Consider the following 27,404-nt stretch of genomic DNA (forward strand, 5'->3'; position numbering starts at 1 on the left):
TAGGAAGAGAACTCAGCTAGCAAGTAGTTATTCCAAATACAAATTTATTTATATGCTGCTTTTTTCATAATGCTCAAAGTGGCAACACCTATAAAAGACAAAATATTAAGAGAAATATAAAAGAGAATTATAAATAAGCATCTCCTAAAATGTGCCGATCTAAGCAGGGAAAATATTTGAAAACAAATTAGTAAAAATGAAAATCATATTCACTGGTGGGGGCAGTTAAACTGACTTGTGCCTTAATCACCGTCCTTTTTACACAGGTACATACATAAAATCAAGCTATCCCGGGCATACATCACTATTTTAGGGGGTAATTTCCAAACTGCCCGCAGTGGGGCAGAAACCATATGTGCTTTTTTACCTGTGGGGTTTCCAAGGATTTTCAAAGCAAAAGATGGCCTGGTCACTTGCATGTGATGGTTTGAAAACGTTAGTTATATGCATGCTTTGCCTCCCCAGACCTAAACACCTCCCCTCTGTTCCGGGGATGGTGGGAGCGTGTGGAATTCTTCAGTCTATTAACCTGGGGAAATTGCTATTTATTCACCTAAACAGCTTTCAAACGCAGTGCCCCTACTGGACCCTTTCATTTCAGGTGCTGCCACAGTTTTTTTTGTTTGTTTTTTTATTGATCAAACTTCCAAGGCACCATCAAGGAGCATCTTGGAACCGTTTGCCTCACAAAATCATCGTAAAACATTCCAACACTGTGACCTTCAGCTTTCCAGTGGTGGCACCTGAGCAGGATAATTCCAAAAGTTATCATGAATGAAAGCTATCCTGAGAAATTAAAAATGGCCCAGAATATAAAGAGAGCGTTTGTTAAGGATGGACTTGTTGTCCATGTTTGCCCAAGACATTATCAAATGGCACCATTTCTGAGTGCATGAAGAAAAAAAATATATATACATATATATTTATTTATGTGAAAAGTGAGGTGAATGGCGGTGTCTAGGTGTGCATATGTATATGTATAAAGTACAATATGTATTAAAGACAGAATGGACATAAAAGCCAAAAATAATCTCGTACAATCTCAGCATCGGCCTTCAGGGACGGATTAGGGTTTTTGCTGTCCCCAGACCCTTCTGCTGCCTCCACCCCCATTTCCTGTAAGGGGGCTGTTACAGGGTAAGAGAGGGCAGAGATTCAGCAGAGCTGGAAGGCAGTAAATCGTAGCCAGCCTGTGCCCCTAAATAATTGCCACCCTAGGCACAGGCCTTCAACAGTAGAAGATACAGAGATAGAGTTGGTGTTTACTTTCAGTGTTTAAATTATACCTACTTTTGGTGCAACAAAATGTCTTTAAAGTATAAAAAGGAAAGTTGCCAGAAGGCTCCCAGAAGCCATTTGATTTCATCTCCTCACTGTCCACAGAGGGGAAGTAGCTCTCCTCTTACGTGCCAGGTACTTTGTGGGCTGTCCGCCTCAGATCTACTTCTGCAGCCATGACGCTGCCAGCATTAGGGTTGTTGTTCCACTGCGCCCGACCCTACAGCACGCAGGAAAGCAGCAGCCCTCTTATCTTTGGCACTATCCTGGTGACCGTCTGCTGCCAAGTGTGCTTGGAATTGCAAAGGTAGTAAAAGCAGGGACCAAGAGGAAAGGTTTGCCTAGCTTGACAAAGCAACTGCTTAAGGGAAGATGGGCAAAGCAAGTCTTCGAGGAAATGTGAGAGCAAGAACTCTGCCTTCCTCTTAACATGCCTTCTCCACGGGTCAACAGAGGAATTTCAGCTAAGGAGAGATGTTCCAGAGTACAGGCCAGGTGCTTCCAGTTCTTACAGCTGAGGGCTGAGGGGCCTCTGCGCAGGGGCGAAGTTTCCGGAATCCTGACCTCCTTTCCATGGTTGGCGATATAACACCTCGGAGTCATCACAGGACCCAATCTCATTCAAAAGGAGGTCCAGTGTCTCCCATACGTCTCATCCTCCAGTTCTTGACAGAAGGAGGCTACTCAGAAACTGCAACTCTGCGAAAAGGCCGGAGGATGTGCTGGGGGGCGCTGTTTCTGTGGCGCTGGCCTGTGTCTGGAAGGCACAAGGGTGCCAGCAGGATCCACAAATAAAGGAAGATGCAAGCCCAGCAAGATGCCACTTTGACCCAAAACGTGGACCAGCTGCCATGGGTGAAAGTGGTCTCCAAGGTGGCACTCTCAAAACTAAGAAAAACAGGAGGGAAGAAGAAAAGGGAGTAAGATAATTCAGTAATCCAATTTAATTCTATTTTCAATCTGGCTTGCGGATGAAAGACGACTGTTTTTTTACAAAGCTTCTGACTGCAGTTAAGAAGCTCTCGGCCCTCAAAAGAGCGAAAGAATAGCATTTACTCCTACATTTATGTGGGATATAACCAGCGCCTTGTTGCTACCCATGTAAACAAATACTGCTGAGCTTCATAGTCTGGGAAAACAAGAGCAGAGAAACTGCAGCCATTTCCTGAAGGGTTCCTGGAATAGTAGAGAAACTTTAATAAGATATGTGAAAGCCGCATGCTAAGTTAATAGTTCCAGAAACCGTGTTGCACCTGGCAGAAGTCACACTGTCCAGGCAGGACAGATGGAGCAGAGGGCAGCCTGACCCCTAGCAGGGTTTGGTGATGGATATTTATCATTGGTTGCCAAGTCACTCTGAGGGATCACAAACTAACCCCATCCAGGAGGAATGAAAAGGGAGTTTCAAGAGCATAAAAACATTCAGACACCAAGAAAGCACACATCCTAATGAATGATGCAACTCGTAGAAATAATTAATCACATAAAGGCTTATTCTGCATGGATAGGTCAAATGCAGGTGGTAAAGCTAAGAGGTCTGTTTACATCTGGGGCTGTAGAGTGCTCTTATGGTTCTCAGCACATTCCAGTAGTGACAGGAGCCATACGGCTAACCACAAGAGTCCTGAGCACACCTATCAACAAACTACAAATCATTCTTTTTGCATTTATAAACAGCTATGCTTGGAATTCTTGTTAACGTCTGCTGGTGAGAGGAAGCTTGCTAGGAATGCTGTGGAGGCAAGGAAGCAATGGGCACCCTGCAATCACAAATGCTACTTCTTGTGCTCACCTGAACCAGCCTGTCAGAGTCATCATGACATAGAGGGAGGCAAGGACAAAGCTGAGGTGGAAAAACGAGTAACTGTAGATGACCCTTTCCAGTTCGTTCTGAATCACCTTCTGCCCTCCCATGGGCTCGTGGGCCTCTTCATAGCCCCGCTCTTCCTCCCAACAAAGATAAAAAGTTTGCTTAAAATATCAAGTGGCTCCAGGCAGCTTCATTGCATAACCAGTCTAAGGAGGAGACTCCCTTCTTGTTTGTAAATTCAGAATGACTTAAGGGGATGAGGTGCCAGCGTTAGTGCTCACCAATCATTTAAAGCTTAAGAGCTCGTTAAAGGGCAGTGGCGCCTGCAGTAGTCAGGGAGTCACTGTCTTAAAGCAGCAGTAAAGCTATAGTCTTCGAAATCTCAAAATGCCTCTTCCTTGTCTGTGGCAGGTCCTCTTTTGCTCTTACCCCTGTTTTCACAAACCTCCCTTAATGTGTCCACCCTTCAATTCTTTAGCTCACATTCAGGCCGATACAGTACAGTGCGCTCCGGCGGAGCCTGCGTTTGGACGTGCGTTTTCGACGCGCTATTTTTACCCCTTATACAGTAAGGGGTAATAGCGCGTCGAAAACACGCGGCCAAACCCCCCCCCCCGAAACTAATAGGGCCCGCAACATGCAAATGCATGTTGCGGGCCCTATTAGGTATTCCCGTGCGATACAGAAAGTAAAATGTGCAGCCAGGCCGCACATTTTACTTTCAGAAATTAATGCCTGCCCAAAGGCTGGCGTTAATTTCTGCCGGCACCGGGAAAGTGTACAGAAGAGCAGAAAAAACTGCTTTTCTGTACACCCTCCGGCTTAATATCATGGCGATATTAAATCGGAGGCCCCAAAAATATAAAAAAATTTTAAATAAAAAAAAAAAATTGTAAATGTGCCCGCGGGTCAGAAGACGGACGCTCAATTATGCCAGCGTCCGTTTTCCGAACCCGTGGCTGTCAGCGGGCTCGAGAACCGGCGCCGGAAAAATTGAGCGTCGGCTGTCAAACCCGCTGACAGCCGCCGCTCCGGGCTAAAAGGAGGCGCTAGGGACGCGCTAGTGTCCCTAGCGCCTCTTTTTACCGCGGGCCCTCATTTAAATACTTGATCACGCGCCCAGGAGCGTGGGCGCTCGCCTCGGAGCGCCGGCTCTTCCCCGGGATTTAATGTATCGGCCCGATTGATAGTTGACACCAGCGTTCCCTCTGATATTTGGGTGGGGGTGTGCAGGTGTGCGCTGCTGTTGCACAGGGGAGAGAGAGCTCCTCCCCTTTTCCCTCTAAGTTGGGGGGGAGGGAGGGAGGTGTGTACTGCTGTGCCGGGGAGGGGCAGTGACGGATTTAGATTGCCCCTAGGCCCTGATGATTATTGTTTCACCTCTCCTGCCCTCCTCACCCCCCCCCCCCCCCCCCAGTAAGGTTGGACCACAGGGAGAGGTTTTCTGTGGGAGCTCAGGGTTGGATTCTGTGCCAGAAATGGGAAGACTCTGAAGTGCATTGACAAACATTAGCATCCTTTACATTGCATGTGTCTGTATCAGTACAGGGAGGGGGAGAGAAGACCAGGAACGGGGGGGAGGAGGTGAGAAGCCAGTAACTCACTCAGCCAGCCTGTTGCCTGTGACAAATCCAGGCCTGGGGAAGGGGATTCCCCATCAGGTGCTGGTTTTTAACCCCTTCTCCCCGCTTGTGCTTTGTATCTAATTTAGCGGCACTGTCTACCACTGCTGTGCTCCTCCTTTCTTCCTTGTTCTCTCCATCATTCTCTTCTCACTCCTCCACAGTTTTTCTCACACCTTTCCACTCCCTCACTTACCCCCCCCCCCCCATGTCCTCTCTCCTACACTTCCCTTCCTTTTGTCTCTCATCCCTCCCCCCTCCTTCTCTTATTCCTCCAAGTTCACATCATTCCTCAACCCCCCACATTTTACACTTTGCCTTAACCAACTCTTCACTTCTCTCCCTCATGTCTTCCCCGCCTTTTTCCCCTTCCCCAGCATCTACCCCTTGCCTCTATTCCTCTCTGCTTCTTTCCTTCTTTCCGCAGTATCCATCCCACTGTTTATATTCCCTGCCCTCTTAGCATGCCAACTGTTGCAGCTCCCTCCCTCCTCTCCCCTGTACCTTGAGGCATGAACCTCTCCCACCGCACCCAACAGGACTGCAGGAGGGGAGTGGGAACCCTCACTTAGGTTCAACTGATTGGCTGCAAGAGTTTGGTGGGAGGGACAAAGCAAGGCTGTACCACTGCTATCAAGGAAAGCTTAACATGCATACTGGGTATGAAGAGGGAAGAAACTGAGGGATAACCCCCCCCCCCCCCCCCAGGAATCTCCTGCTGACTCAGCTAGGGGAGCTTCCCTCCTGAATGAGCTAATATCTCTGAAGATGGGCACTCACCAGCCTCCTCGTCTTCCTCTGGGCAACAGAACCAACAGGAGGCCTTCTGCAGGAGAAAAGTACAGACAAAGTGAAGGCTTTCGTCTCCATCAGGTGAAAGTGTCACCCGGTCCACACCCATCATGAGGGGGATAAGAAAAGAGCTTTCTGACAGCCTTGGAGCTAGATAACAGTGCAGACTCTGAGCCTTCACACTACAGCGTCAAGGTGCTACACACAGGGCTAGACAGTGTTCACCATCCAGATCTAAACAGGCAAGAATAAAGCCATTTGCTAGCTCAGTTACGGTGCCGTGCGCTGCTATGCTTAGGCTCTCTGATCCGATTCCTAGATCCAGTCCTCCGCACCCCAGGGTGGGTTGGGGCTGGGAATGCTGTGAAAGGAGGAGGGTTGTGGTCATCAGCAGGTTCAGAGCCCATGATAGGGGATTTCTGAAGGTGTGTTGTGCGCTTCCTGGACCTCTTACTGCAATGACCAGACAGTGGGAAGGTCAGTTAAAATAGGGGGGGGGGGAAATCCCCCAGATCATGATATCAGGATCCCAGCCCCACTTCCAACTGAGCTTCAAAGAAAAGAGAAAGGGAAAAACTCCCGGGCAAAAGAAAAAAAAAGTAAAGCTATTATTTTTTTCTGGGAGACCACAAAACAACTGAAAAAAGAAGAGGAAATTCAGCAAGCGGCAGAGCGCTACGCCGTTCGTTTTATACTCAACAATAATCCTAACTGTGTTGTTCTCAGGGTGGTAAATTCAAACTGCAGACTGGGAGGTGGGGTGGGCGGAAGATTCCCCTCCGCGGATCCAGGCGCAGACGGGGGGGGGGGAAATAAATACAAATGGGCTGGAAAAGCACTGGGGGCTGCACATAAATAATTACTGCTAAACAACTTTATTTATTTATTTATTTAACATGTTTGTATACCGACATTCGTTAGGCAAACATCACATCGGTTTCCATGTAACATAAACTGGCCTACAGGGCTTTACAATGAAACTGATAAGGGAACTGGGTAGTGGGGAGGAGGGGGGAAAAACAAATAGAAAGTACTGTCCAAGTATATAAGCGTAATAAAGTGGTTTAAATATAGGCAATGAAAAGTTATATACAATTATTATAAATTCGAATATAATGAAAATTATACACAATGTAACTTATTTACAATAAAAGTTCTGGGGAGGAGTTTGGAGGGGGAAAGGGGAATCGGAGGTATGCTTGGGGGGGGAGATAGGTAGTATGCTTGTGGGGCAAGGGGAGGGGGAAAGGGGAATCGGAGGTATACTTGGGGGGGCTAGGGGGGGAGATAGGTAGTATGCTTGTGGGGCAAGGAGGGGTGGGGGGCAAGGAGAGGGGCGGGGGGAGGGGTGTGGGAGAGAGGAGTAGCAAGCGGGGAGGGGGGGTTCATGTGTAGGCTCGTGTGAAAAGCCAGGTCTTGAGATTTTGTCTAAATTTTTTGGCGCAGGTCTCATGTCGTAGATGGGTGGGGATAGAGTTCCATAGGGAGGGTCCAGCTAGGGATGGCGCACGTTGTTTGGTGGTTGTTAGATGGTAAAGTTTAGGGGATGGAGTGTGAATATTTGCTGAGTAGGGTGTTCTAGTAGGTCTGGAGGAGAAACGGATGTGTAAACTGTCTGAGAACCAGAGCATGTCAGGATTGTGGACGGCTTTATGTATGAGAGTGAGAGTTTTAAATTGGATTCTGGCAGTGATGGGAAGCCAGTGAAGTTGTTTGAGAACGGGTGTGATGTGTTCTTTTCTAAGGGAGCCGGTTAATACACGTGCAGCTGCATTTTGCAGTAGCTGTAGGGGGGCGATGCTGTTCTTCGGGAGACTTAGGAGCAAAGCGTTAGAGTAGTCTATTTTGGATAATATAAGGGCTTGTAGGGCGGTTCTGAAGTCGTTAAAATGCAGGAGGGGTTTAAGTTTTTTGAGAGTGTGTAGTTTGTAGTAACAGTCTTTGACGGTGGAGGAGATAAATTTCTGAAGGCTGAATTGGGGGTCAAGTGTGACACCTAGGTCTCTTACAGTTTGGGAGAATGTGGGGAGAGAGGGAGGTGAATTGGCTGCAAGAGTAGGAAGAGAATTGATGGATTGAGGAGAGATGATCATGAGTTCAGTTTTATTGGTGTTTAGGGCTAGGTTGAGCTGGGTGAGGAGACAGTTGATGGAAGTGAGGGCATTATCCCATCTTTTTAGGGCATTGGAGATGGAATCGGAAATAGGTATAAGAACTTGTACGTCGTCTGCGTAGACAAAGTGTGGAAGACTGAGATTTGAGAGCAGCTAGCAAAGGGGGAGGAGGTATATGTTAAAGAGGGTGGATGATAATGAGGAACCTTGAGGTACGCCCCTTGTGATGTCGAGGTTCGGAGTCATGGTTTTCTATTTTTACCTTGAATTGTCTGTCACTTATGTATGATTTGAACCAGCGTAGTGGAGTCCCAGAGATGCCAATGTCAGCTAGCCTGTCGATTAGAATAGAATGGTTGATAGTATCAAAAGCTGCTGAGATGTCTAATAGGGCTAGGATGAATGTATGACCTTTGTCAAAGCCTCTGATGATGAAGTCAGTGAGGGAGAGAAGAAGAGTTTCAGTGCTGAAACGCTTTCTAAAGCCGTGTTGTGATGGATAGAGTATTTGGTGTTGGTCTAAGTAATTTGAGAGTTGGGTGTTAACAGTTTTTTCAAGTGGCCCCCATGCTGATTGCCCCTTGTTTTAAAGTTCTGACAAAGGCGCCCGCTGGGTCGGCAGTGCTGCCGGGCTGAAAAGCAGAATCTGTAGCTCCTGTTTTAAAGTTTCCTTCTCCAGCTGCTGAACTTGGACATCGCCTCCCAACCGCTTCAGAGGCAGAGCAGGTATGGCTTGCGGATCCTTCGCAGATCTTCAACCCCCGCCCATCCAGCTTCACTTCATTTGGCTGTTGCTGGGCCCAGCGGGGGGGGGGGGGGATGGCAATCAGCATGGGGCGTGTGAGCACACTCGCAGGTCCTCTAGCAACCCTGCCTCTCACTCTGGTTTCCTTGGTAACAGGAAACCCCTGTGGCAGGAGGAAGTGAGGTCACCACAGCTGAGATCAATGCGCCACCAGCCCCCTTCTTGCTTACACCGGGGGAGGGGGGGGAGCAGAAGCAGCAGGGGGGAGGGAACAATCAGCATGGGGCATGTGAGCGCACTCGCAGGTCCTATAGCAGCTCCGCCCCACACTCTGGTTTCCTTGGCAACAGGAAACCCCTGTGGCAGGAGGAAGTGAGGTCACCACAGCCGAGATCAATGCGCCGCCAGCCCCCTTCTTGCTTACACCGGGGGGGGGGGTTGCTACTGAATATGCCCCCGCCTCATTGTGTCCTATTATTAAAATAATATAATGAGGCAAAGATGGGCCGGCAAGCGAGAGAGATATCAGAGTAGAACAAAAATAAGAAGAGAGGTAAGAAACAGAAATGAGGAGGATGATGGGACCAGGAATGGAAACGGAAAGAAGGGAATGTAAGACAGAGGGGTGGACAAAGGGCACGAGTCCAAGGAATGGGGCTGCAAACTGAATAAAAGAGATGAGAAGGGTCAGATACGGGACCCGAAGACGAGTCACGGCTGCTCAGAACAGGGTCTGCTCACCTGAAATTCGTAACCGTAGACTTTCACCATCCAAAGGGGCCCAAACATCTCAGCAAGGTAGGAAGCTTCGTTGCTTTATCGAGCAACATAGAAAAGAAATGAGAAAACAGGACTTGTTAGAATTTCTTTAATTTGTTTTTATTCAATGTCAACCTGGGCCAGGCTGCTGCTGACCTGCACAGGGGCATTCCCTGTACATACCCAGATCAGTCCAGCAGATGGAGACAGAGAAAGTATTGCTGATGCTGGCATATAACCTGGTGTGCCACCTGCAGACGGTCGCTCCCTGTGACAAAGTGAGGGCAAAGGCGATCGGCGCCATTTTGAAACCAGTCCAGCACCGGCACCGAGGGTATGATTGAAGGGATGGCTCCCGGACCCCCCGCTAGACCACCAGGTACATGTAAAAGGTTTTTGGGGGGGGGGGGTCGGGAGGGTGGGAGAAGCAAAGGGGTAATTTGTAAAGGGTCGGGGTGGGTTTTTTTTTATCGGGCCATCGGCGCCATTTTTATCAGTGGTAGCCAAAATGGCGCCGATGGCCCGAAAGCGGGAGATTGCGCCGGGCCCCCCCCCCCCCCCCCACTGGACCACCAAGTAATTTAACATTTTGGGGGGGTTCGGGAGGGTAAAAGGATTGGTTTTAAAGGGTCGGGGTGGGTTTAGGGGTTGTTTTGGTGTGCCGGTTTTCCCGCCCTCCCCCCAAATAATTCCCGTACTCGATTTAACGATTTTTCACGATAAATCGAGGGAATTCCTACTGTATCGAGTCCCTTACCGATTAATGACGGTTTTAAAATTATCGGACGATAATTTAAATCGTTAAAAAACGATTCACATCCCTATTCCTGAATAGCTTTAGGGAGGGAGGTTTTCCACAGAGTCAGACAAAAGATGCCCCCTCCACCCCTCTCCCTCCAGCACCTGCCCCGTCATCTAATTCTCTGTCTGTCTCTCAGCTCTGACAGTCTCACTTCCAGCGTCTCTCTGCACAGACTCACCCTGGCGTCAGATTGCGTACAGATGATATTGGTTATATTCCATCAGGGCTATATTACCTGGTTGCTTAATAACTGCCTCCAATCACCATCCCTGCACTGCTGCTTCCTACACACCCCTTCTAACCCTTTATCTCCAGCTACTGTATCCATACCCCCCCCCCCCCCCCCACCATCTCCACAGGATCCTCCTGCCCCGCCTCACTCCTCACCTCCAGCCACTCCTCCAACCCTCCCCCTTCTACTGCTCCTCCACTCCTTCCCCCACCTCCGGCTGTGTCAACGCCCCCACCTGATATTGCTTTTCCTTAGCCCTTCTGCTGCCCTTCAGGTCCTCCCCCCGCCCCCGCTCCCCACCACCTCATGCTCCTGCCGCCATTCCTCAGGTGTCCCCCTCAACCCCAGCCGTTTCGCCTTGAATCTTCCTGCTACGGCCGCTGCCTCACAAAATAGACCTGGCAGTCGCAGCTGCTGCCTTACAGTTCCTTAGCGGCTGCTAAACGTTTCTCCTGATTCGGCCCCCCCCCCACTGCCTGACTCCTTCCTACCCCATATAGCACTTTCACTCAACAACCCTTGAAATCGAAAACACACACACAAAAAATGGCAGTTTACAGAGAAAACAGGAAATGACTCTCAAAGCCTTTTTGCTGGCCAGATTCCAGCAAATCAAAAATACAAAACAGGAAAAAGAAGTTGATTCCAGGGAACAATGTTGCCAGTACTTCCCCTTTAAAGCTTTAAAAGGCCTCTTCTACTTAGTCAGGCCCACCCATGTGCTCCTATCAGAGCCTCCTGCAGCTTTCACACTGGGGCAGGGGCAGTAAGAATACAGCACAAGCAAAACCAAGTGAGACGTTTTAAAAGAGCTGGTGTAGCTATAATTAAAGGTGTGCCCCTCATTTTGTTTAAAGTATAAATTAACAAACTTAAAATACAATCAGATGGAAAAACAGACAGCCTGTAGATAGGAAACAAAGAGTGGGATTAAGTGGTCAGTTTTCTCAGTGGAAGAGGTAAATAGTGGAGTGCACCAGGGCTCTGTACTGGGACCAGCCCTGCTTTACTTATTCATTAATGATAAAGAACAGGGAGCAATGACTGAGATGATCAAATACGCAGACGACACAAAAATACTCAAGAATTCAAACACAAGCCTACTCTGAGGAACTGCAGAAGGACCTTGCCTGGCTTGAGAACTGGGCCTCTAATGTGGAGAGTGCAAAGGAATGCACATAGGGATAAATAATCCTAACTACAAGTACACAGTGCTGGGTTTTGTATTAGGAGTCACCACCCAGGCAAAGGATGTTGGAGTCATTGTGGACAATACCTTGAAATCCTCAGCTCGGTGTGCAGCGACAGTCAAAAAAGCAAACAGGAATGGAGAAGAAAACTGAGCAGATAACGCTTCTTCACAGATCTATGGTGCGACTGCACCTTGAGGACTGTGCTTAGTTCTGGTCACCCACTCTCGAAAAAGATATAGTGGAATCAGAAAATGTGCAGACAGGGGCAACAACAATGATAAAAGGAATGGACTGGCTTCCTTATGAAGCAAGGTTAAACGGATCAGGGCTCTTCAGCTTGGGGAAGAGGTCAGGGATATGATAGAGGTTTATAAAATCACAAGCAGGATGGGACGGGTAAGTAGGGAGTGCTTATTTACTCCTTCAGAGAGTACTAGGATTAGGGAATACTCCATGAAACTAACATGTAGCAAATTTAAAACAAATCTGAGAAAGTACTTTTTTCAAGCAACGCACAATTATGGAATTTGTTGCTGGATAATACGATTGAGGCATCTAGCACAGCTGAGATTAAAAAGGGGTTGGACAAGTTCCCAGAAGAAAAGTCCAAACACAATTATTAGCCAGATAGACTTTGGGAAAGACACTGCCTATCCCTGGGAGTGGGAAAGAAAACTCTTTTTGATCTGCCGGTACTTCATACAGATCCAGGTTGGCCACTGTTGGAAACAGAACGCTGTGCTCAAATGACCCTTGGTCTGTCTCAGCATGGCACTTTTTATGTTCTTAATAAGCCCTAAATACTAAATACTAGAGCTAAGAAACAGATAAGTTGATTGAGTGAAGATTATAATTAGTACTGTTTGTTTATTACAATTTCTTAATCGCTTTATGCAAACACTCAAAGCGATTTACAAAATAACATACATAATGATTAAAAATAATAAATAACACAGAATCATAAAACAATAAAAAAATACACATACAACATCACAACAAACATAAATCAAAATAACCACATACTAATCAGGAAAAAAAAACTATGGAAATGTTACTCAGTTTTTCAAAACTCTACAGGTTTCAAACACAGGAATGGAAGCCTATAGTCCAGGAGGCTCTTATCAGTCAAATGCTTGTTTCAGCAGGAAAACCCTCAAAACTGTTTTACATTTTTTTAGGCATTCCTCAAGTCTCAGAGGCAGGGGTATGGCATTCCATAAAATGGGTGCGGCTGCAGAGAAAGGACTATCTCTTGTGGTTGCTAATCCTGGCAGTTTTTGGTGAAGGCACCTCCAGCAGGCCCCTCTCCTGAGATCTTAGGCTCCTAGTTTGTTGGTAAATGCATAGGAGTGAGTTAACCCGAGGGAAAGAGGTACTGAATAGTTTATGAATCACAAGGAGTATCTTAGAATGAACTCTAAAGCAAAGCGGAAGCCATTGTAGTAGAATTAAAGTAGGGGTGATGTGATCAGCGCATTTAGCACCAGCAATTAAATGTGCTGTGGAATTGAGAAGAAGTTGGAGCGGTTTTAAAGTCTCTTCAGGAAGGCCGAGGTATATGGCACTGCAGTAATCAATTTCGTGTAACACCGATGCCTGGACCACCAAACCAAAATCACTTGGCTCAAGGAGATTTTTTTTAGGCCGTGTAAAACTCTCAATTTGAAAAAAACATTTTTTGTAACACTTTTAACATGTTGTTGAAAGGATAGACTGGAGTCCAGCCATACACCAAGGCTTTTAACATAGGGCGAAATGGGAAACTGAACGTCTTTCAAAATTATATTAGCAGGAACGATGAAACCACTGGAACGTCTGACAACCAGAGACTCAGTTTTAGCCAGGTTGAGAGAAAGGTTATTAAGTGGTAACCACTGTTTTATAGCTAACAAACAAATTCCAGTACTGCTTGCTGTCTCAGACCAGGAAGAGTTCATTTTAATGAAAAACTGAATATCTTCGGCGTAGAGCCTATATCCGTCGCATAAGTTTGATAGGATTTTGCAGATAGGGGCTAAATTACTGCTGTTTTAACAGAAAAATTACAGAATATTCAGGGCTTTACAAAAAATAAACTGTTTGAAACATCTTGTTATTAACTGGAAGAGGTTATCTTATAGGCTTAAGGCTCATAAAGAGTAAAAGACCCTCTCACTCTTTAACAGGGAACAGCGAGTTTCAGCTTTCTCAGCTGAACCACAGAAGAAGGCTGAGACTATTCAAAGGAAGAATTTGTTTAAATCTGGAGACCGACCAAAGATTTTTAAGGGATAGCAGCTGCCATGGTACCATTATAACACTCCATTAACTTGCTCTTACTATTCTCCTTTTTGTTTTAACTTTTAGACACTCAATCAGAGGAAACATTAGCATGTACATCTAGAGGTCTGGTCGGCAAGGCTCACTGATTCCTGAGGAGGATTTCCTCCTGACAAGGCAGTGGGGAGTAGAAGGGCAACTTGCGCTGTGTACAGAGGTATAACCACCCGCAAGAAGGAGGTGATAACACTTTCAGAAGTAACATAAACAACCCAGAGGCTGGTGGCCACTTAGAGACTGAGGCACGAGCGGTCAAGGACAAGATCCTGCTGTACAAATCATTGGTAAAACCTCATTTGAAATACAATGTCCATTGTAAGGCCTCATCTCAGGGGGGACGGGCCACAGACGAAATAGTGGTATTCCAGAGGAGAGCTACCTGCATGTATCTTACGAGGTCAAACTTAAGAGCCTACATATGTACACCCTGGAGGAGAGAAGGGAGGGAGATATGATAAAGACTGTCTAATACTTCAAAGGTGTAGAGAACATACAACATATTTTGTTGGAAAAGACACTCTGAACTGGGGATCATATCATCTGGCTGGGAGAGACGCACTCAGAATGCAATGTAAAAATATATTTCCCCATGGAAAGGGAATGAGATTCATGGAACAGCCTATCGGCAGAGGTGGTAGAAACAGAATTCGGAAAGGCCCGACCTAAGAACAGAGGATCTTTCACAACGGGGAAACGAGGGTCAGCTGGCACCAAAGTCTGGTCAGAACCACACTGCTTCATCCAAAAGTCCTCAAGTCAATAGTTCACCCTCCATCGGGCACTTTCAATCCCAGCTCAGTCTATATTTTGACATCATGAACATTGCCAGGAAACCTGATTCCCAGGCCAAGTGCCAGCAGTCAAAAAATATTCCCATCTCTCCGTGCCTCTGTTAAGCCTTGAGAATAATTATTTGGCTCTTTCAAGTTTTCAAGCATTAGTGAATATTTTAAGGGTGCGTTTACGCCAGGCTATCATGTTTTTATGGTGTTATCTCAATGCACATATAGTGCGACATACCAAGCAAGGAGAACACAGAGGTATATGATGGTGGCTCCCACAATGGCCACAGCTGTATCTTCCGTCTGCAAGCCATCCTGACTAACACTTGGGAAACAGACTGTGAGGGCTTCTCCTTTATATAGCACTGGAAGTCACAGACACAGAGAGTTAAAAGACTGAGCAGAAACAGAACCCAAAGCAAGGCTGAGAGACAGGAAGACAGATCAGCATTCACACTAACCCATCTCTGCTGGGCGGCTGCACAGGGCTGAGAAGGTGAGGTACATGACGTAGCAGCTGATGATAGATGCCTGCAGCAGGCCAGAGTGCGGTTGCTCTAGGAGACACAACGTGGAGTAAGATTAGATTACTACATCGTAAAAGCACTACAACTTCACATCGAGATGAGATGCCCTAGAAACGTAGACTATAACAGCAGCTAAGGACTGTAAGGCCCATCTAGTCTGGCCCAATTCCTTTCTGTTTTAATACCCCACTTGATCCATAACTGCAAATCCTCTTAACAATTTATGTTATGTAGAAACTTATGGCATGAGGGGTGGAAATAGTCATTAAACAACCTTAAGATGCAGTCCTGCTCCTGGACAAGCACAGTAATGCACTAAAAGGCTTGGCCCGCACAAACACTCACTGAGTCTTACGCAGGGCGTGATGGAGGTGAAGGACATGAGGACACACAGGCTAATGTTGACCACCAGCAGCCCTTTGTTGAGCAGACAACCCGCAGGGTGGGTGTAATAGGTGTACAGGAAGAAGAAGCCGGAGGAAGCCACGCAGTAAAATACGAGAGTTGCCAGAAGGACAGCGATGTACCAGCGCTTGTCCTCCGCTGCACCTGTCAGCCTGTGAGGAAGGAAGGAAGGAGAACAAGAAGACATGCACAAGCTTTAGAAACCGCACTGCAGAAGGGCTTGCTCTTTTCCCAGCTCTTTATAACACCGCCCTGGTGCACCAAGTGTTTCTACTGTGCTAAGAGTTAATGCAGTCTACTGTCAACACACAGCTGTCTTATATTAGACGGTGTCGCAATAAGAGGGTACAATGTAATCTGAAAAATGCTGACCGCTGCTCTTTATGCTTTACCTTCTCCCCCTCACATTATCTATAACGTACAGAATAAAAAATGATAGAAACAGTACAGAAGGCTGTAAGAGTTTCCAACAACTCAACCGGACAATGACCCTGAAAACTGAAACTCTGGTGGGTATCCCCACCACGCAAAAGAAGTCGTTTTCCTGCTTAAATAATAGTGGAGTCGGCCTCTAGGTGCTCTGTTAGATTTGCTTACAATTATGGTATCATACACATGTTTGTGAGGAGACAGTAAATGTGGCAGTAGAAAGAGTAAAACTGTAAGGAAGATCACAAAGAATCAACTGGGAGCTGAGAAATGTATGTGAGGGTATAATGGCTTCTTGCCATGGGCCCATGGAAGCCAGAGCAGGGTGCAAGGAGTCAGCGCTCTCAGATTGTTCAGGATATACGACAGAATCGGGAACCAGAGGAACTGGGTGTTGGGGTGACAAGTACAAAGTCAACAAGGTCAAAAATGGAGGGGAAGACGCACATTAAACTAGACTAGGGGTAGGTAACTCCGGTCATTGTGTGCTGCAAACAGGTCTGGTTTTCAGGATATCCACAATGAATATGCATGAGATAGATTTGCATGCACTGCCTCCATGGATACTCATTATGGATATCCTGAAAACCAGACCAGCACTCAACAGACCGACATTGTCTACCCCTGAACTAGACCAAAATACATGAAATAAAGCAAAAAAAAAAGTACAAAGAAAAGCGGACGGGAAACCAAACTTACCAGTTCTTGTTCCAGGTGTGAGCAAAAGCTGTGATCAGCACCAGCTGGATAAGGACAAAGACAAACCCACCGCAGACGCCCACGTAATGCCATACTGGGAGAAACCGCGTCAGAACACCAAGGACAGAAAGAATAGCTTAAGTCAGGCCTTTCCAACCTGCCACTCGGGATTTCAGAATATCCATAATGAAGACGTATGAGATTACTTTGCTGCCTGCAGGGTCATCAGCCTTGGCTTAAGTGCACAAAGTTTCTGCTACACTGTGAGTGAAGACACCAGGAAACTTCCCGTATCAAAAACCTCCGGAGTGTAGAGGCCTCCTATGTTCACATCTAGAACTCACTGCTCTGGAAAGAAAATCTCACAAAAAATACACCTTCAGTCTGCTTAGTTTACTGCTAGCTAAGGAAAGGTTTATAGTGCCCGGGAAACTAGAAGAATTTATCATACTGATCACAGAATAATTGAATACCCAAAAGAAAAACACTGAACATTATAGATGCTTTAGTACAGAATGGGATTAATGGATTACTGTCATTAGGATGAACTGGATAAATTATTTTATAACAAATAGAAGTATTGTCCTCTAAAAACACAGTTAGGATGGAGTTTCTAGCCTTACAATTGTCCAGGATGTTTGTTTCCTTATAAAGCATCATGTGCAACAGCTCAAAGCAGGGGGAAAGAACACAAAACAGAAGTGAAATTCAACTGCCTAGTCTCTCGTTCACTTTATGATCCTGTTTTCTGTCATACGAAAGGGATTTAGTTACAAAAGCAAAATCTGGAGCCATGAGCGTGTACATGGGATTTCTGTGTGGGATTCTGTGTCCGGTATATAATAGTAGTCTAGTATTTTGTATACTTTATGAATTTATTTATCAGTGTATAAGTGTCCTTACTTATTTGTGAATGCTCATGCAAACTTGTCTGCATCTACATGTGAAGATATATTTATTTCCAGGTTTCTGGAAGCACTCTGGCATGTTTTTTGCTTTTGCTCAGTTAAGGGCAGATGGAATGGTCTGTTTGGTGCTTTTTTTTTTATTCCATGCTTACTCTTACCTTTGATGAAGTTACTGCCAGGAATGAAAAATGCTGCAGTACACATTGCAACCAGAATCAGGAATTTCAGGAACCAGAACCTAAGACAAGCATCACAGGACAGGGAAGAAAGGGTTTGGGAACAAGATTACATCACGTAGAGTCTTCTGTGAGCTACATGGGCATGCGCCGCCGAGCAACACAGAAGCAACTGCAGCTCACCCCAAACCCTCCACCCCCACAAAGCCATATCGTACCAAACCTAGACAGGAAGCTTTCAGAAGGTCACCTAACTGGCGACGCACACTTCCAGAAACCCGACTGATTTTCAAACACAGCTCACCCGCGTGCACACGTAACTTGGTGGTGAATGATGACATAGAGCATGAGCACCAACTGAACGCCTACAATGCACATACATTTTTAAACTGAAATTTAAGCACGGAGTTTCCAATCAGGCTTTTGGAACACCTCTTTTCCATGTGGCCCAAAAGTGCACAGATTTATTTTATTTATTATTTCATTTATTATTTCATTTATTTAGACGTTTTATATACACCGTCGTTCGAAAAGAAGATCACAACGGTTTACAATATCCACATTCATATTCGTGGTCAACGATCACACACTGTTGTGTCAGCATTCACCTTCAACACCACAGCGTATACATATTCTAGTTCATAATCACAAATATTCTAGGATATCACACTAGCTACTATATAATCTAGTTCATATTCATACATTTTCTTGGTCGACCTAACAGTAAATACAAGTTCCAATTCTACTAACAGTACATTCAGATCATTCATTCCTTATTATTTATTTATTATTTATTTATTTATTTATTTAAAAAATTTTTATATACCGGCATTAGTGTGCAAACATCATGCCGGTTTACATTGCAACTGAAAGATTGAAAATACAATGAACGGGGGAGGGGAGTATAAATAATTGCATAGATACAGTAGTACCGAAAGGAGCAAAACACAGAGAAGATAAACAATAAAGCTATGTACAAAGGTGAACTTATATACATTGTTAACAATAAGGTTATGTGAAAGGAGAATTTATATACAAGGGCAAGGTGGAGAGATTGACTACTGGGTCAAAAAGAATACGGGTGGATTATATTCTTAAGGAGGAGCCTTGAGTTGGGGTGTATGTGAGCATGTATTGAGGGGGGGGAGGACTGAGGGTCGGGATTATTCTGGGTAGGCTTGACGGAAGAGCAGGGTCTTTAGTTTCTATTACTCGCTCCACTAACATTTTCTCTGGTACTGATGTGGCAGTTATCCACATAATGGTATTTTAAGTTAAATCGTAAGCATTTCTAAAGAGCCATGTTTTCAGTTCACGCTTGAAACTCTTTCTTTCTGTCACCTGACGTATTGACTCTGGAAGTGTTTTGTGATCTTAGGTCTCTCTGTGGTGTGTTGTGTTAAGAACATAAGAAAATGCCATACTGGGTCAGACCAAGGGTCCATCAAGCCCAGCATCCTGTTTCCAAAAGTGGCAAATCCAGGCCATAAGAACCTGGCAAGTACCCAAAAACTAAGTCTATTCCATGTAACCATTGCTAATGGCAGTGGCTATTCTCTAAGTGAACTTAATAGCAGGTGTTGAACTGTCACTCCTAAAAAACATGGGTTAATATTGTTGATGATACTGAAAATTAGAGAGAACACTTTATAATGAATTCTGGATTGTACAGGAAGCCAGTGCAGAACAATCAGCGAGGGGGTGATGTGCTCGAATCTCTTTGTCCTTAGGAAGAGTCTAGTGGAGACATTTTGAAGTAACTGTAGTGGTTTTAGTAGACTTGCGGGGAGGCCTAATAAAAGGGAGTTGCAGTAGTCTAAGTTTGAAAATATCAGTGTTTGTAAGAGAGTGCAGAAGTCCTGTATTGTTAGCAAAGGTTTCAGCCGATGTAATATTCTCAGCTTGGAGTACCCTGTTTTGATTAATTTGCTTATATGCTTTTTCATGCTCCTTTGTGCGTGCGCCAGCCGGTGGAAGCACCTCCAGCATTGCTGCCTCGCTCCTGCTCCCTCAATGATGGGCGAGCAGAGGGGCGGTCACTGGGAGCGGGCTCAAGCCGGCTGGCACCGGTGTCGGTGTTTCCTCTCTCTGGCGGGGGGAGGTAGAGCGCTCCCTACACTCGCCCGCCCTGCTGGTGTGAATGTTCGGGTCTGGCTTCCAGGCCTGGCGGGGAGAAAGCCGGCCGCTCACTCCTCCGGCATTGCTGCCTCGCTCCTACTCCCTCAATGATGGGCGAGCAGAGGGGCGGTCACTGGGAGCGGGCTCAAGCCGGCTGGCACCGGTGTCGGTGTTCTGGAAATAGACATGGAATTTCCAGAGGCTAAATATCCACTTTGCCGGATATGACTGACACAGGATAACTCTGTTTTTTCACCTGTGCAAAGGACACTCTAAGTGAGGTTCTTACCCATTATGGACCGCAGCTCGGAAGTCCCGACTGGATTTCACATTCACGAGGAAGACAGCTTGAGCAAAGAAGAAACAGGCCGTTCCAAAGCAAACTCTGTACACAGCAGAGTATCCCACCAGCACATCGCAGCCTGACCTGCCAGGGAGGGGTTCGCATAGTACAGAGTACAAAGGCACCTGCATTTTGGGACAAGCCCAGAAACAAAATTCTAAGTATTAAATGGAGTCTGCTGTCCAGCTGAGAGAATAAACTTTATTTCTCATCTTTGTTCTCCAATCCTGTCTTGGAGAGTTCGCATATACCCTGACAGTGATGGCCCCCTCTCTTCTATTTGGTGTGCAATGCTAGAGCAGCATATAGAGAACCCTTAGACTGAATGAACATGGAAGCAGAAAGAATGGGTAATACAGCGAGGCCTCTGGGATGGAGTTAGGCTGCCCTGGACTGGATGAGCTCCTCTTACTCCTAGATGGTTTAGCTTGTTTTCTCATGCTATTCTGGAGATTTGAGAGACTTACACCATTCAGAAATACATAAGATTTGCCATACTGGGTCAGACCCCAACAGTGGCCAATCCAGGTCATAAGTACCTGCAGGATCCCAAGGGGTAGAGAGTTTCCAAGCTGCTTATCCCTGGGGAAAAAAGCGGATTTCTGCAACTCCACCTTAATAATGGATTATGGACTATTCCTCCAGGAACGTGTACAAACCTTTTTTAAACGCAGCTAATAGCTATACTAATAGCTTTCACCACATCCTCTGGCAATGAATTCCAGAGCTTAATTATACATTGAGTAAAAAAATAGTTTCTCTTATTAGTTTTAAATGTATCACCTAGTAACTTCATTGCATGTCCCCTGGTCTTTGAACTCTTTGAAAGAGTAAACAACTGATTAACGTTTACTCATTCCACTCCACTCATTTTATAGACTTCTATCATATTTATTTTATTTTATTTAAGTTCTTTTACTATACCGATACTCCAGACGAGGTCTTATCGTACAGTACATATCTTCCCTCAGTTGTCTTTTCGCCAGGCTGAAGAGGCCTAATATATTTAGCCTTTCCTCATAGGTGAATTGTCCCATGCCCTTTATCATTTTCGTTGCCCTTCTCTGTACCTTTTCTAATTCTGCTATATCTTTCTTGAGATGTGGTGACCAGGACTACACACAATACTCAAGATGAGAGTGCACCATGGAGCGATACAGAGGCATTAGGATATTCTCTGTTTTATCCTCCATTCCTTTCCTAATAATTTCTAGCATTCTATTTGTTTTCTTGGCTGCTGATGCACACTGGGCAAAAGTTTCAACATATTATCAACGTTAACACCTAGATCTTTTTCCTGAGTGGTGACTCCTAATGTGGAACCTTGCATTGTGCAGCTATAATTTAGGTTACTCTTCCCTAAGTGCATCACTTTACACTTGACCACGTTAAATTTAATTTTCCATTTGCATGCCCAGTCTCCCAGTTTTGCAAGGTCCTCTTGCAATTTCTCATAATCCTCTTGTTATTTAACAGTTGTGAATAACTTTGTGTCAACTGCAAATGTAATCACCCCACTCATTGTTCCCATTTCCAGGTTATTTATAAATATATTAAACAGCAGTGGTCCCAGGACAGATTCCTGGGGCATTCCCTCTATTCACCTTTCTCCATTAGGAAAATTTACCAATTAGCCTTACTCTCTGTTTTCTCTCTTTTAACCAGTTCCCAATCCACAATAGGACACTGCCCCCATCCCATGACTTTTTAATTTCCTAAGAAGTCTCTCATGAGAGACTTTGTCAAATGCTTTCTGGAAATCCAGTTACACTATATCACTGGCTCACCTTTATCCACATGTTTATTTACGCCCTCAAAAAGTGTAGCAGATTGGTGAGGCAAGACTTTCCTTGGCTAAATCCCTATTGGCTTTGTCCCATTTAACTCTGCCTATCTATATGTTCAGCAATTTTGTTCTTTATGATAGTTTCTATATTTTGCCTGGCACAGACGTCTGTAGTTTCCTGGATCATCCCTTGATCCCTTTTTAAAAATTTGTGATACATTGGCCTATTACATCTTCCAAGTACACTGAGATTTGTTTCAGTTCCTCTGAATCATCACCTTTGAATATCATTTCTGGCATGGGTATCTCTCTTAAATCTTCCTCAGTGAAGACCGAGGCAAAGAATTAATTTAGCCTCTCTGCTATGACTTTGTCATCCCTAAGTGCCTCACAGACTTTTTACCTCAAATGTTTCTATTATGAGCTTTTGCTTCCACAGCAAGCTTCTTTTCAAATTCCCTCTTTGCCTCCCTTATCAGTGCTTTGCATCTAACTTGCCAGTGCTCATGCTGTTTCCTGTTTTCTTCATTAGGATCCCTTTTCCATTTCTTAAAAGATGTTCTCTTAGGTATTATAGCTTCTCACCTTTTAACCATACCCGTAGCCATTTAGTCTTCCTTCTGCCTTTTCTAATGCGTGGAATACATATGATCTGGGCTTCCAAAATGTTTTTTTAAAATAATGTCCATGCCTGATGTAAACTCTTATTTGTAGCTGCTCCTTTACATTTTTCCTAATAATTATCCTCATTTTTTCATAGTCACCTTTCTGAAAGTTAAATGCTGTCACAGATTTATTTATTTATTTATTTGATGAGTTTTATATACCGTTATTCGGTAGAGCCATCATAACGGTTTACAAAGTGAACATTTTTCTTAGCAATGTTGAAACATTATAGCAATTTCAGCAAATACAGAAATAAACATAATAAGTCCAATAAGTATTCTTAGGTTGGATGAGGAGGGTAAACATGTTTGGTTGGAGATTATAGCTGAGAGTTTATTTGATGGTTGGTATGGTCAGATGACTGAGGGTCAGTGAAGAGTTTGCGAAAGAAAAGAGTTTATAGGTCTTTTTTGAATGTTTTTATGTTGTGTTGGGTTCTCAGGTCTTCAGGTAGTGTGTTCCAAAGTTTGGGGGAGGTGATGGAGAAGGCTCTTTCTCTTGTTGCTGCCAGATGAGCATCTTTGATGGTGGGGATGTTTAGGTAACTTGAGTTATTGGAGCATAGGTTTCTTGAGGGGTTTTGAGGAGTTATGTTAAGAGTGTTTAGACCTTGATGATCATTGTTTAAAATTTTGTGAATGATGGTCATTGATTTGTAGGCAATACGTGCAGTAATAGGAAGCCAGTGAAGAGAGGTCAATATGGGTGTTATGTGGTCACTTCTTTTTGTTCCTGTTAGGACTCTGGCAGCTGAGTTCTGCAGTATTTGTAGTGGTTTGAGAGTTGAAAAGGGTATTCCCATTAGTAAGGAGTTGCAATAGTCGAATGTGGAGAAAATGAGTAGTTGTAGTATTTAGTATCCTCCCTCCAGTTATTAAGTCAAATCTGATCATGTTGTGATCACTATTGCCCAGTGGTTGCAGCACTGTTACCTCTCACACCAAATCCTGTGTTCCACTAAGGACTAAATCTGAAATAGTCTCCCCTCTTGTTGGTTCTTGTACCAGCTGCTCCATGAAGCAGTCACTTATTTCATCTAGGAACTCTATTTCTCTAGAATGTCCTGATGTAACATTCACCCAGTCAATATTGGAGTAATTGAAATCACTCACTGTGCTGCTAATTTTCTTAGCTTCCCTAATTTCTTTTTGCATTTCATTGTCTGTTTGTTCATTCTGGCCAGGTGGACAGCAACACACCCCCATTACTATTTTGTTCCCCTTTTTCACTTGGAAATTCTATCCATAAAGATTCAGCATTGCATTTTATTTCCTGCAGAGCTTTTATCCTGTTTGACTCAATGCTCTCTTTAATATAAAGCACCATCACGCCAGCAGTTTGATCCATCCTATCATTTTGATATAATTTGTACTCTGGTATCAAGGTGTCCCATTGGTTATCCTCCTTCCACCAGGTCTCTGAGAGGCCAATTATATCTACCTCTTCATCCAGTGCTCTCCCATCTTATTTTTTAGATTTCTAGCATTCGTATACAGACATTTCAAAGTATGTTTTTTGTTTGTATTAACAACCTGTCTATCAGTTGACAGGGGTAATTTGGATCTTTCTGCTCTGTCTGCTCTTCATTTAAAGGCACCTGGCCACTTTAGCATTTATTGTAGCCTTTGTACTTAAATTCCCTGTTCTCTTAGTATCGTTCAAAGATACATCATTCCGAACCATGTGCATTTGAGCAACTACAAAAGAACATAAGATATGCCACACTAAGTCAGACCAAGGGTTTATCAAGCCCAGCAACCCAACTCCAACAAGTGGCCAATCCAAGTCACAAGTATCTGGCAAGAACCCAAACATTAAACAGATCTCAGTCTACTGATGCTGGCAACAAGCAGTGGCTATTTCCTATTGATTAATAGCAATTTATGGGCTTCTCCTCTAGGAATTTATCCATACCTTTTTAAAACCCAGTTACACTAACTACCTTCCTTAACCACATCCTCTGTCAATGATTTCCAGAGCTTAACTGTGCACTGAGTGAAAAAGAATTTTCTCTGATTTGTTTTAAATGTGCTACTTGTTAACATCACGGAGTGCCCCATGGTCCTTGTATTATCCAAAACTGTTGGCTTTCCCCCATCATCTAGTTTAAAAGCTGTTCCACTCTGGTTACGGTGGAGCCCATCCTTTTGGAAAAGGCCCCCCCCCCCCTCTTCACCAAAATGAAGCCCTGTTCCTAACAAATCCAAAACCCTCTTCCCTGCACCATCCTCTCATCCACGCATTGAGATTTTGGAGCTCTGCCTGCCTCTGGGATGGGGAGCATTTCCTGCCTCTGCACGTGGAACGGGGAGCATTTCTGAGAATGCTACCTTGGAGGTTCTGCATTTCAGCTTTCTACCTCCTTCCAGAACCTTCCTCCTGCACTTTCCTATGTCATTGGTACTCAGTTGTACCAAGACAGCTGGCTCCTCCCCAGCACTATCTAAAATCCTACCTATGTGATGTGTGAGGTCTGCCACCTTTGCACCAGGCAGGCAAGTGACCAAGCGATCCCCATGTCCATCAGCCACCCAGCTATCAACCTTCCTAATAATCAAATCACCAGCTATAACTGCTGTCCTAACCCTTCCCTCCTGGGCGCGTGCCCCTGGAGACATATCCTCCATGCGAGAGGATACTACACCATCTTGAGTGCAGGTCCTAGCTACAGTTTAGCTTCCTGCCTCACCAAGGTGATGCTCTCCTTCCAGGTGACCTTTCTCCTCCAAGGCAGAACAGGGGCTTCCAGACTGGAGGTGGGACTTCTCTATTATGCCCCTGAAGGTCTCCTCTATATACCGCTCTGTCTCCCTTAGCTCCTCCGGGTCTGCCACTCTGTTCAGAGATGGATAACCATCATCCCTTTTCTAGAAGAGTCCCTATTGCTTCAGTTTCACCACTGTCACTCACATGTTCCTTAACAGCTTCTTCCACAGATTGGGAGAGCATGAGGCAGCAGACTGTGGAGGCCAAGATGTGGAAGAGAGTATACAAGAGTCGCGTCCCTGTGGAGACTCTGATGTCAGGACAGAAGGAACAGCAGAAGGAGCAGGGTGCTGGCCCACAGCAGCAGCAAATCTAGAAGGATGAAGAAGGGAAAGAAAGGTACAGGTTAAAAGAGAAATAGAGAACAGAGATGGCTTCTGTAAGTTTGCAAGTTATTATTTTCTAAGGTTAATAAATCTCTAATAGACGTACATGGGTCTCTCCCCAAGCTATGCCCTAGTGGTTGCCATATTTAGTCACTCCGTGTGGGGCAATTTTCATCACAGGGATTTAACTCCTTAGTCAGGCAGATGGAGGCCTTTAAAGGCCCATCTAGTCTGCCCATATTCCCTTCCTGTTGCAGTAGCACAAACCATACTTGATCTCAGGCTTCACCTGAGAGTCCATCTTTATCATAAGCGATAACAAAACAAGCACAAGAGATTCCATTATATGATGTGGGTGACAGAGAGGTATCCTGGGAAGCACTGGTTTTCATGGCTCTGTTCATTTCTCTTTTTAGTCTCTTATCTAGGCCCATACACCTTAATTCCTCTTTTTACACTTTCATTGAAAGACAACCTGCATGCCTATTATACTAGCCATACCCCACCTTTATAAATCTCCGTACTTGAATCTGCTGTCTTTTCACAATGTTCAAATTTTGCATAGATCTGTGGGTTACCTTCCTGAGTTCTGATAAAAGGTCAGCAGAAAGTCGCACCTTGATAGATTTGTAACGCCTGAAGTGTCTCAGTAGGAGTTCGCAAACGCTCTTAATACTAATATCTCCTCTGGGAACACAATAACATTCAGAACAATAAAGGGTGATTTTAAGGAATTTTCTTTGTCAGTATGTTTTACTGTAAATCGCTGGCAAGCGATTAATACATTGTAATAAATGAAATGAGAATCTACACCTATTTTTTTTGTTGTTTGCTTGAAGCTGTGTTTTAAAGCGCTACTGCTGAGTAGTAATTATGAAGTTATTCCACTGAATTGTGAGTAGGCGGCAATTGTCTGCCGTAGTTATTCATTTATAATGATAGTAAGACCACCCAGTACAGCACAAAACTGGGGGAACGAGCGAGACACACCAGGACTCTTACTGCATACCTTTAAGCTCCTTTTCGGCACCTGCTGAGGCTCATCCACAAGGCAGACACCCATGGCTTCTCTCATCAACCCTCTCTTTACTTTCCCCATCCTAACTGTAATTAGTTTTGTTTCTCTCCCCCACCCCAAGCTGCAGCCTCTCAAGATACCTTGAACGTTTAAAAAGTTAATTCACTTACTTATAACATTTCCTGCCTCTGAACTGAAGTCATGTCAGTTTTTGAGAAGGGCAAGGCAATAGAGCATCAGACTGTACTAAGTTAATCGGAAAAGCTCAGAACCTCTAGGAACATCTTTTGAAAATTAGGAAAAAATATTAAAAGTCAGGTTGAGGGATGTAGGAGATGACTAGTTCTTATGGTTCATTCTCCATACCAACTGATTTTTGAGCTTCCCTCAGCATCCAGAGTTACATAACAGTATCTTTGCCCTCCTGCATCATATTTAGGTAAGGAATCCTCAGTATTATGTGTAAGCAGCTGGAAAATTACTAGGATGTCCCTTCGATTTCCTCCCCTGGACAAAATTAATTCTGGAACTGAGCCACCTGCGTTAACGTAAGAAAGCTGACCAACACAGGAAGTCCCAAACTGGAGCCCTGCAAGGCTGTTATGCGATACAGATTCTAGCGCCTGCCCGGTGCAGGAGCACCCAGCAAGCTCTGGCCAGTCCTCTCCTCCATTAGAAAGCGAAGCACGGCGAGCGAGAACAGCCAGGTGAAAAAAAACATGCCTCCGTTCTCTAGTGTCAAGGGGGAACGAGAGGAGGAAAATTAGGAGCACAATTCATCATTCTAGA

The 27,404-nt window shown here is 44.9% G+C and overlaps 1 protein-coding gene across 1 annotated transcript; it reads right to left on the reverse strand.

Moving 5' to 3' along the window:
* Positions 1-6: 6 nt before the first annotated feature.
* SERINC4 (serine incorporator 4) lies at positions 7-26,696 on the reverse strand. The gene is made up of 12 exons (XM_029574506.1): positions 26,607-26,696; positions 25,416-25,583; positions 20,000-20,178; positions 17,575-17,654; positions 16,509-16,602; positions 15,321-15,532; positions 14,910-15,005; positions 14,687-14,813; positions 9,103-9,175; positions 5,491-5,536; positions 3,071-3,221; positions 7-2,166 (listed from the first exon to the last, which is right to left on the reverse strand). Exons 1-12 carry the CDS (start codon positions 26,694-26,696, stop codon positions 1,959-1,961), a joined length of 1,524 nt encoding a protein of 507 aa, XP_029430366.1. The 3' UTR covers positions 7-1,958.
* Between the last annotated feature and the right edge of the window lie 708 nt (positions 26,697-27,404).

The sequence above is a fragment of the Rhinatrema bivittatum genome, chromosome 13 (genome assembly GCF_901001135.1).
Source record: "Rhinatrema bivittatum chromosome 13, aRhiBiv1.1, whole genome shotgun sequence".
Lineage (NCBI taxonomy): Eukaryota > Metazoa > Chordata > Amphibia > Gymnophiona > Rhinatrematidae > Rhinatrema > Rhinatrema bivittatum.

What these genes read in the sequence shown, in the direction of transcription:
- SERINC4 (XM_029574506.1), bottom strand. Translation starts at nt 26,696, where the DNA reads ATGGGGAAAGTAAAGAGAGGGTTGATGAGAGAAGCCATGGGTGTCTGC. An exon ending in CACACCTGGAACAAGAACTG is followed by an intron (nt 15,533 to 16,508) that starts GTAAGTTTGGTT and finishes CCTTCCTCACAG; the next exon opens with GCTGACAGGTGCAGCGGAGG. An exon ending in TCTACGGTTACGAATTTCAG is followed by an intron (nt 5,537 to 9,102) that starts GTGAGCAGACCC and finishes TTTCTCCTGCAG; the next exon opens with AAGGCCTCCTGTTGGTTCTG.